Source organism: Drosophila bipectinata, chromosome 2L (assembly GCF_030179905.1).
Source record: "Drosophila bipectinata strain 14024-0381.07 chromosome 2L, DbipHiC1v2, whole genome shotgun sequence".
Lineage (NCBI taxonomy): Eukaryota > Metazoa > Arthropoda > Insecta > Diptera > Drosophilidae > Drosophila > Drosophila bipectinata.
In genome coordinates this window covers 21,864,878-21,876,244 of record NC_091736.1, presented here as the reverse complement: position 1 = coordinate 21,876,244, position 11,367 = coordinate 21,864,878, and the positions used below count along the sequence as shown (strand labels likewise).

The following is an 11,367-nucleotide window of genomic DNA, read 5'->3' as shown; positions in this document are numbered from 1 at the left end:
CTGTGCGACTAAGGTGGAGTTCGCTTCAATTTCCTAAAGGGTTTCCTGCCCAGGGGGAAAAGAACGAGGATGGGATCCATATGTTCGGGAACGTTTACTTACAGATTAAAGTGCGCATCGGCCATAGAAGGTCGGAATTCAATGGCCATTTCCAGAGCGATTTTTGCCTCGTCATACTTTCCTTGGGCGCTCAGTATGCTGCCCAAATTGGCCAGGGCTGTAAAAGAAAACATACTTATAAATATTAAAAATAAATAAATATAAATATTGTGTAATTAAAAAACGGCATAAATTTGGGAACCTGATTCAAGCACTCATTATTATATCATTTATAACTCAAAACAAGATAGAACGGTACTGATCTCTTCCACCCACAATTTAAGTAACTTAAAGTTTAAACTTTAACGATATTTAAACGATAACGATCAGCAATAAATTTGTGTTGCATACTTTTGCGCATGGGCAAAACAACGACAACAAACCTACGGCCTAAACCTACGGAAGCAGACTAAAAAGTCTATAACTCCTATAAAATTTATCCGCTTTGGATGAATGTAGATGATGGGTGTAAGTGTAGATTAGCCACTGGAACAGTTTGGCATCAAAAAATTTTCAAAAAAAATTAACCAACTAGCGCTTCAATGAGTTTCTGTTTTGTGGCAATGTTATGACACAAACATGATCTGCGCGGCTAAATCGGATAGTTCTACCTCTTACAGTCATCGAGATCCACGCGTTCAAATTTTAACACGTTTGTATGGGAAATTGGGGTATATCGCCCCCTAAATATGGGTACGTCTCCTCTAAAAATCGGCCGATTTGAATGAAATTTGTTTATCACATATATATTAACTATATAAAAACAGTTTGGCATCAAAAGTTATTCCTTGCTGTACTGGCGCTGTACTGGCGCTACAGAAATTCGCAATTTGTGGAGCCGGGAGGGAGCGTGGCAAAATTTTAAAACAAACTTCATGGAGAAAAATCCTATGGCTCCTACGGAAATCCTACGGACAGTCGGACGGACGGACGGACAGACGGATATGGATGTTGATCGACTCGGCTGTATCGGCTCGGCTATATCGTATCGGCTCTTAGTGCTGAGATATGGCTATATCGACTCGTGTGTAGGTGGTGACACCTCACGTTGTAACTCCTAATCATCAAAAGAATAACATTAACTTATAGTTGCTAATTATACATAAATAGTTTCCAAGACTGCATAGGGTTTAAGTTTTTATAGTCAGAAGGAAGATTCGACGATTAAATTTTTCAAGTTTAATTTTTGAAGAGTTTTTCAAGTAATTTTCCCTGAAATGGCTCTCCTTATTGTAACGTACTTACCCTTTGGGGGATTTATGGAGATTGCACTGCGAAACAATTGCTCCTCGTCCCACCAGTCCAGGTTGCGTCTTACAGTCCTGAGGCAATAGGATCCCAGTAGCACTCCGAGGAGAAATAGAAGCAGCGCTTTGGATCGCCGGGAGCTATGAGCCTGTCGCCAGATGCTTCCGAAGCCATAGCCGAAGAGCAGACAGTAGCCCACACTGGGAAGGTAGAGAACCCTCTCCGCCACCGTGAACCCCACGTAAAATAGCAAATTGCTAGCAGGCAGGAACGGCAGCACCAGGAAGGCGACGCACATCAACAGAGTCGGCGCAAAGCAGAGACTCTTGGAGGCGACGAAGTCTGTAGAATTATAGCTGGAGGGGGTATGGGAGTTCTCCGCTACCTGGTGATGGCAGTGGCAGGTGAGACCCAGCCAGGTGTGGCAGCTTCTATCCTCCAACCTCCTCACCAGGGGGAGGGATATGCCCGCTACCTCCGAAAAGCCCATGCAAGAGGATTTTCTCGAAATTCCGCTGCTCCTCCAAAGCAATCGAAACAAGGAGGCGTAGAGTCCGGCACTCAGGATGTTCCTGGCATCCCATATTGTCCTGATGCGCGGAATGGCATCCATGCTCCAATCGAAGCTCAGGTCCTGAGGCCAGACCAGTAAGCGCAGGTTGGCCACCGGTAGGTAAAGAAACGTCAAGGAGCGGGTCGTCCAGCTCATCTCATGGGCCGCAGGATTATCGGCTGCTGCGAAGGTGGCGGAGGGGCGTGGCAGTAGGCATAGGCGGCAGTACAGGGCACACCCCAAAGAAGCACTTAAAATGGTGAGGGAGCGGAGACGGTGCTTAAAAGATTTGCAACAATGTGTTTTGTTAAATTTTCTTATAAATGCCGTATATTTTGCCAAAAAAGGAAGTAGATTTAGAGTGGCGTTAACTAAAAAAATATAATAAACTATACGGAACTGTACGATAAGATAACCAAAAGATAACATTATTTTCTACTTAGGACATTTTAAAAGAAATTTTAAAGGTTGCTTGTGTGCTTTTCTTTCTTCTAACTAACAAGCTTCTTTAAAATACAATGAAAAAAAAATAAACATAATATGCAAAATAAACCAATACCTTGTCATGACCCTTTCCAATAGCCAGGGCATCGCAAATGCCGCAAAGAAGCAACGCCACGATGGCCGTCTCCTTGAAGAGTAGTCCGGAGAGGCCAAGGAGGACGGTGAGGAGCAGGGACCTCATCCGCCGCGTGGCCATGTGCTGGCGGTAGGTGAGGTAAGCGAGAAGGCAAAGGACGCAGGCGCCTAGGTCCGCTCGTCCCACCAGCCCAGCTACCGCTTCCGTGTGGGCGGGATGAACGGCAAAAAGGCAACCGGCAGCTGAGGCTCCGAATCGCGATGGCAGCAGAGTGCGGCCCACCAGGACCACCAGGCCGGTGGCCAAGCTGTGGAGCAGGACATTTACCAGGTGATAGCCAAAGGGAGTGAGTCCGTCCACTAAGTGATTGAGCCGGAAGCTGAGTACACACAATGGACGCCAGGAGCCGTGGGATCCGGTGTCCACTAAAGGAGTGCCCCAGAAGTCGTTTCGCAGGAGCTGAACCAATGGAGTTTCCCCTCGTACGTCCGAGTTGGTTAAGATGGCGCGTCTGCAAGAATAGATCGGAGAAATTACTAAGATGGATGTCAGGACACTGATTAAAAATATAATGAATACTATTCATGGAATACCACTACAAATAAAAATAAAAATACTGCGCGCGCCATGTCAAGTGAGCCACGTTAAAAAATTTATTTTTTGATATTTACGTTTTAAATTTTTATACCCTTGCAGAGGGTATTATAAGTTTGTCCCAAAGTGTGCAACGCAGTGAAGGAGACATCTCCGACCCTATAAAGTATATATATTCTTGATCAGGATCACCTCCTGAGTTGATATGAGCATGTCCGTCTGTCCGTCTGTCCGTCTGTCTGTCCGTCTGTCTGTTTCTACGCAAACTAGTCTCTCAGTTTTAAAGCTATCGTCCTGAAACTTTGCACACACCCTTCTTTCCTTTGCACGCAGTATATAAGTCGGAACGGCCCGGATCGGCCGACTATATCCTATAGCTGCCATATAACTGATTGATCGGAAATGGTATAACTTTGGTGTTTTTAAAGTTAGAGAGTTCAAATTTTAGGTGAGAGCTATTTTTGGCAAAATAATACGACATGCCAAATTTCGTAAGGATCGGCCGACTATATCCTATAGCTGCCATATAACTGAACGATCGGAAATGGTACTTGGTAGAAATATCAACTTTCGTATTTTTGAAGATAGAAGTTTGGGACTTTTTTTAGATTTTGTATTGTAAAAAATTGGATTATATATTCCTATTGCCATAAGGATCGGCCAACTATATCCGATGTTTGCGATATAAATGCGGTTTTAACTGCAAGGGTATATAAACTTCGGCTCTGCCCGAAGTTAGCTTTCCTTTCTTGTTTTTTTTTCAAAAAATTCAGCATTTCAAGATCATCAGTCTGCGAGTCGATATTTGCCTTAAATATATATTTTTAAATCGCATGTTGCATTATGTACTCTTCATCATAATCCTAATCATTCCTGCTTGATATAAAATCAAAAGATATTCCTTTAAAATATTTTGTTGCCTAATAGTTAACTGCTTTGGAGACAATATAGTATTAAAAGCTTCCTTTTTTTGTAAGCCAGCCTAAAACAAAAACAAGAAAGGAAAGCTAACTTCGGGCGGAGCCGAAGTTTATATACCCTTGCAGTTAAAAACGGATATATATCGCAAACATCGGATATAGTTGGCCGATCCTTATGGGAATAGGAATATATAATCCAATTTATTACAATACAAAATCTAAAAAAAGTCCCCAACTTCTATCTTCAAAAATACGAAAGTTGATATTTCTACCAAATACCATTTCCGATCGTTCAGTTATATGGCAGCTATGGGATATAGTCGGCCGATCCTAATGAAATTTGATAGGTTGGATCAATTGACCAAAAATAGAATCTGTATTAAATTCCAGCTTTCTATCTTCAAAAACACGAAAGTTGGGTCATTTCCGATCGTTCAGTTATATGGCAACTATAGGATATAGTTGTCCGATCCTTATGAAATTTATCATGACGTAATGTTTTGCCAAAAATAGCTCTCATGTCAAAATTGAACTCTCTAACTCTAAAAACACCAAAGTTATACCTTTTCCGATCAATCAGTTATATGGCAGCTATAGGATATAGTCGGCCGATCCGGGCCGTTCCGACTTATATACTGCGTGCAAAGGAAAGAAGGGTGTGTGCAAAGTTTCAAGACGATAGCTTTAAAACTGAGAGACTAGTTCGCGTAGAAACAGACAGACGGACAGACAGACGGACAGACAGACGGACAGACAGACGGACAGACGGACAGACGGACATGCTCATATCAACTCAGGAGGTGATCCTGATCAAGAATATATATACTTTATAGGGTCGTAGATGTCTCCTTCACTGCGTTGCACACTTTTGACCAAAATTATAATACCCTCTGCAAGGGTATAATAAGCTATTGAGTTCTTAGCTCGTCACAGCATTTATCTCGTACTGTGCAATCCTTAAAAGTTTAAGCTCAATAATATTACATTTAAATGGGAAAATAAAATGTGGATTGAAAAAAAAAATTGATTAAAAATAATTTGTTTAAGTACAAAATTTTTTTTTTATTTTTGAACAGGCTGCGGGTTTTATTTTTTATACATTGGGTACTACTGTGGGCATAGACCAAAATCCAATAGGGAACAGTTAAATATTACAAAAATATTTTTTTTTCAAAAGAAACTTAATATGTAACTTATGAGAAGGTTAAGCTATGGAAAAATTTAAATCTGGTCCGGAAAATTGACGATTTCTGGGCGAAAACGTTCAAATTACCTTCGTCGAGAGTAGGCGACACGGCAACCTGTGGCACACCTGTCCTATTAATTAAAATAATTAATTGCTCCGCCTGCCCAGGAGCAAAGTGAGTTCTCCACGGCCCTCTCTATCTCCACAGTTGCCTACATACTTTCGTCGGCTCCCAAAGTGACCAATTCGACTCGATTCCTCCCACATGAAACTCGAGAATCGGCCAAATTATATGGGACTGACTGCTGGTGTCTGCGCCTGCTGCTCTATTTATTTTGTTTTTACTTGAATAGCCGGGGCATACTTCTGCGTATGCTGGGTATATGGGGGGCTAAGTGGGATTGCCGAGTCGGGCGGGAAACATGATAGTGATTTTTAAAATTAGAGTGAAATACATTTTTTCTGGAACCGGTTAAGGGATCTTTGTTTGGATTGTACAGTTCTAAAAGGTTGCTCCTTGAAAATTTCTAAATAGTGTATCAACTACTAAATACGGTTATCAGCCGAATAAACAAAAGTATCAGAAGAATCCCTGGTAATTAATAAAATTATACATTAAATTATTATGTTACTTATATCCAATGTTACAATGTTTTTGATATGCTTAACATTTGTATGTTGTCATTTTTTATTTTCTCTGCAATATATTTTTTATAGGGACATCCATTCGTCGGGTATACCCGCTCTTGCCAATTTTCTAGCTGGCTATTTTTATTATCCTTTTGTTTTTGCACTCGGCATAAATATTGTTAAAGTGCCAAGCGACAGTTGACTCTCGCCCCTCCGCCCACAGACAACTCACAGGCCCCCGCCGTGCACTTGCGGCTTGATTAATTGCCGATTTGTTGGCGTATTTTGTGCTTTTGTTGTAAAACAGCACACACACAGCTAGTCTCCGCTCACCTTGTGCGCGAAAACCCACCCGCACCCACCTTACACATGGAAGGTCTCGACCAAACAGGTACACTGTCATTGTGTATGGACGGGCATTGGTAATTGCCTCACCGTTGTAGCGCTCCTTGTTGTCCTAATCGATTTGCCCGGTACAGTGGCTTCGGGTCAGGTTGCCGTACCCGTCCCCACACTCTCACCCGTAGTCAGAGTCCTGCTAAGGCCTTAGCGGGTGCCGTATAATCAGGATAAGTTTGTTATCGGTGTTTTTGCTGGTTGGGCGATTGTTGCACAGAGAATTTTGCGAGGATTTATAGGTGGCCTGCAATATTACCTCGGCCATTTTATGCATAATTAGTTTTTAGATGTAACCAGCAAATGTCATTAATTCACTTTTGAACTTTGTCGAGGGGGGACCTTTGGGGCTGCGAGGTAACTTGTACACATCACAAATCTCAAATGTATAAGTTTCAATATTTATTTCATTCGAAACAAATAACCCCCCTCATTTTGTATCCAAAAATACATACATTTGCGAGGTTATGTTTCATAAAATTTAATAATGAAGCTATGGCCAAAGGGTGTAATATTAGGAGTCTTTAGATTACGAAAGTTCAAAGGTTACGCAAGCAAACAAATACCATTGTAAGCCCTGGGCATGAATAGGGGGTTGCTTGGGTGGAAAACTGCAAAAGAAAGTCACATGCAAGCACATGAGTTAAAAGCATTTTGAATAAAAATTCGGTTTTCAATTTAATATTTTATTTATCATCGAAAGCTGGGAATGGGTGCCCGGAAATATGAGTTTTGGACGGGATGGCTGCGGGGGAGTGTGTGCAGCTCTTTCAATACCTGAACATGGTAATAAAAAAAATGTCAAGTGAGTTGAATAAGAGCGCGAGTAACGACTGCAGGTGGTAAGATGTGATGCCGCAAATTGGGTTTACAAATTCGACGTAGGAACGTGCCCAACTATAAAAAAAAGTTATTGGCAAGGTGGGCGTTTTTGCCCTTTCTGTTGGGGCTGGTCGGAGGTCGGGGACACACACTCATCTGCACTTCGATTTCAATTGGCATTCCAAAAGCCAACCTCACCAGTCCCCCGCCCTGATCGGGGTTCGATCCCTTTTAGTTTGCACCAAAGCAGCCACAAAAATGTCGTTGAGAGCAAACAAATTCTTATCGGAGGAGCACAAAACAAGGCAGAAGCGCAGATGAAGGAGCAACCAAGTTGCCCAAGGACTCGCCTGGTATTTACAATTGCGGTCGGAATAATAATGCCGTGGGCCTGACATTGATAACTTTAAAGACTTAACGGGTCGTCATCTCTCCTTCGGAGAATTATTTGAAATTGCATTTTAATTGTTATAAAAGATAATTGTAAAATTTAATTGTTATAAAAGATACAGTTAAGAGGTTCATTTCCTACACTAGTATATTACTTTGCTAAATTTTTGATAATATTCATACAACGTATTCTATTATTGGAAGGCGACTGTTCCCAGAACTTTCGGGAGCGTTCAGAAATGTTTCTAGCATTTCGAGCTCAAGCGCTTTCAAATTTCCTTCCCCTAAAAAATGTAAGAGTCGAAAGTGGTTTCCACGCCTCATTTGCAACGCGCTGCAAGGGTGAGGGAACAAGCACAGAAAAGAAAATTTCATTGCACGCCTTGGGGGCGAGTGCGTAGTACACATAGAGTGAGGTCGTGTGTATGTAGATGGGCCTAATTCCCGGCCAGGTGGGCACTAGGGGTGGAGCTGCCGCCTTCGTCGGCGTCAACATTATCGTCATCAGCAGAATTTCCGCAGTACCCTTTTTTGTGCTTTATCATCGTAACTAGTGAATGAATAGCAATAGCAGGCCAACAACCAAAACATCAACACCCACCGAAAGCAGGCAACAACAAGGTGCCACTTTGTCAGCGGCAGGACGGCGGTGAGAGAAACGGGCCGCACCAGCCACAGCAACAATGGCAGGCTTCAAGGAGCTTACAAGTGCGGCATGTTGCTGCCGTTATCGTTCGGTTTTCACTCTCAACTCGAGCAGGAGAACAGGTCCTGGCGCAGAGTCTCAGGGCAGGAGGAGGACCCAGATATCACAAGCAGAGCAGTGTACGATGGGCGATTTTTGCGTCATTTGTTCTAAAATATATGAACATGCTCTCCGTTACTACGATAATGGTAGAAACGTTAATTGCTAATGCCTAAGTTTTCAATATTTATGTATTAAAGTGTATTTAATTATGTATTAAAGTATCTGAGAATGCCACGTATTTCTAAAGAGTGGTAAATAATTCATTATAGAATTTAAATTTTATTAAATTATGGGTAAACCTATATCAAACGATATATGCCGTTTGATGTATTTTATATATTTTTTTATATATATATAATATAATTTATATTAGTTTTTAATTTCCATAAAGGGTGAATATTTTTTTATTTTTGAGACAAAGTTTATATAGAAAAGGTTAACTTGTTTAAAAAGGCAACTGTTTGTAGATATTATATTTTTAAGAGTCATACAATAAAATATATAAATTAATAAATAGTTAAAATTATATAGTATTTGGAGAAACGAGCCTCGATTTCAAAATAATGACAATATTTATATTATTTTCAGAAATAGGTCGGACTGTTTTCGGTTCTTAATAACCCAAACCACTACTATCAAGTCTTTTTTTCAAGATGCTCGTCAGGAAGTGAATCTTGAACGCTTTTCCACTCCACTGTAGTGCTCACCTATTCCATCCACAAATATCCGCCAGGACAGACTAACAGGACTGTGGTTGGCTTTTGTGGAAGACAATATATCATAGCATCAGCAGCGAATGTGGACACCATCCTGTGCCCACAGCTCCGTCGCACCCCTCCGCTTGGCTACCCACGGCATTTGTGTTTGTTGCCTTTGTTGTGTTTATGTAAAGTGAAATTTTGCGATTTTATATACACAGCCAAAATAAAGAAGAACGAAAATTCTGTTACTCCGGTTGCACTCCGCCTTGCCAAAAAACGCCCCTCCCAGTTGCCCCTTGCCCAGTGGCCAACCGTGTGCCATCAAAATTACGTATACGCAGTGTTGTGGCTCCTGTTGGTGATTTTTTACTGGCTCACATCGGTGTTGCCGTTGTTGTCGCTGTCCTTTTAATACGGCACATAAATTATTGTAAAACTGCAGATTGGGGGATGTTTGGCAACATTTTGTTTCGGCACTTTTTGCTTTTTGGAAAACGGAAATATATCAACTCGAAGGTGTGAATCGGGTGACCATCATGGGCCATCCTTGAAGAGAAAAAATGCCATGCTTCAAAATGTTAAAGCGGAGTTAAATGTGAGCAATTTAGATTGGCTTTAATACGCCTCTTTGAAGGAGCTCTACTCTAATGATTTAGAAATACCGTCCCATTGGTTGAATTAATTTGAAACTTTTTGGGAAACGAGAAGGCACTTGATCAAAGCGCTGCCAGCCATAACATATTAAAATCTCATATCTCTCTTCAACAATTGCCGGAACGAAGACTTTCCAAAGTAGGACCCTCACATAGCAACAGGCCCCTGCCCCACGCCACGGCTGAACTAAGCCATTGCTCTTTTTCCAGTTGATAGGAAACAAATTGAAGGGAATTCTGCCATTTAATAAATCATGTTTTGTCTGGCCTGGCTTGACAATAATAGCTTGTGCTCGTGTGGTCACAGTGGCCATGTTGCGGGATGACCGCAGAGCCTGGGCAAGGACCAGCCGAAAAGGTAGGCAACCGGTACGATGCCTGCACTGCGAGAAAGGAAGTCATGTATGCAGTTTACAAATTCCGTCGTTCCACTATGGCTTTTGGATACTTTCCGCAGTGCAGAAATCGGGCCCTGGCCCAGCTGGCACAACTGGTGTTGGGGAAATGCGTGAAAGTGACCGCAGGAGCTTCCGCCCGAGCAAAAACATAAACTCGCACACAACTTGTTTTTTGCCAAGTGGAAGCTGAGTTACATAAGTTGCGTTTATTATTTGTCCGAGTGTGTGTGTGCTCTTGTGTGCTGGTGTGTGTGAGTGGTTGGTAAGTTTTGCGCTTGTTTTCTGGACAGCACGAAATAACGAGCTATAGCGAATGCTTTGAGCTGAGTACTTTGTGCATAACTTGGCCTGGCCAGCTCGCAGCCCCAGCCCTTCCTTGAAGCCTCGACAATTGTTCGCTAGCATTGTAGTTGAACCGGGAACAGGATCAGGAGCTAAGGCAGCAGCAGGAGTCACTTGTTTGCCGGAACGGTCAGAAAACTCACCGGGTTGACTTCTGGCTAGAACTCGACTATTGTGCGAGTGTGTGTGAAAGGACTACGAACTGTGGCCAAGCCCTTGGGGAAATTCCTGTCCATTGTACATGACTTTTGATATTTATGGGTAATTTCGTTTGCGTTTGCAGCATTTCAATGCGCCCAGGTGAAAGAGAAAGAGAAAACAAGTGGAAAGAGGGGAGAGAGTTACAGAAGTCCCCAGCCCAGGGGCATAAATCAACATTTTGTTTTTTAATTTGCTCCAAAGCCATCCGCCGTCGTCTGACTCTGACAATGGCAGTGAATCACCCCTATATACTCATAAACACATCCACACATATATATATATATATATGTAAGTGTATTTGTATTTATAAGTAAATATATATATAAGAGTATATAAAGTGGATGTATATATCAACAATTTTCCGACGATAAGCCAGCAACTGGTCTGCCTCAAGTTTTACAATTAGGCATGCCGGGAATTTATGGAGGCGATTTTATCAAATAAATGGCGGCACTTGGCGCGCAATTAATAACAAACTTTTTTGTTTTAGGTGGCCTTTTTATTTTATGAATATTAGGCGTCGGTGACAAAACGACGCTCCTGGCCAAAACCGGAAAGACAACAAAGCTGGCCAGACGAGCTTCGGGCAGGCCATTTACCTTCGTCAACGTGCTGACATATGGAATTTTTAATTCGGTTAAATTTTTCTCACCTGTCATCGTAGACAAATCCAGCGTTAAATGTGTTTAGGTACAGGAGAAAAGACAGCGCGGAGCACCCGGCGAGTCCTACGTAGTCCTGGGCCGAAAGGGATGGCGACCTGCTGCAAAGAAGCCAGAAGGACATGAAAACAGTTGTAGTGGTCGGGGCATAAATATAAAAGTCGAGTGTCATAAAATATATGCTGAAATTCTTTCTCGAAGCGGCAGTGGCAGCGGCAGCACCACAAACCGACGAACAAAGCAC

At 42.1% G+C, this 11,367-nt stretch overlaps 1 protein-coding gene across 1 annotated transcript in view; it reads right to left on the bottom strand.

Annotated features, from left to right (window-relative positions):
- Nucleotides 1-11,367, bottom strand: part of Tmtc1 (Transmembrane O-mannosyltransferase targeting cadherins 1) — a 53,255-nt gene that overhangs the window by 8,006 nt on the left and 33,882 nt on the right. Inside the window, exons 3-6 of the mRNA XM_017243979.3 lie at nucleotides 11,114-11,224; nucleotides 2,460-2,991; nucleotides 1,345-2,179; nucleotides 103-217 (exon numbers count right to left, since the gene is read on the bottom strand). Of these exons, the coding sequence (XP_017099468.2) occupies nucleotides 103-217; nucleotides 1,345-2,179; nucleotides 2,460-2,991; nucleotides 11,114-11,224 (1,593 nt within the window). The remainder of the gene's footprint in view (nucleotides 1-102; nucleotides 218-1,344; nucleotides 2,180-2,459; nucleotides 2,992-11,113; nucleotides 11,225-11,367) is intronic.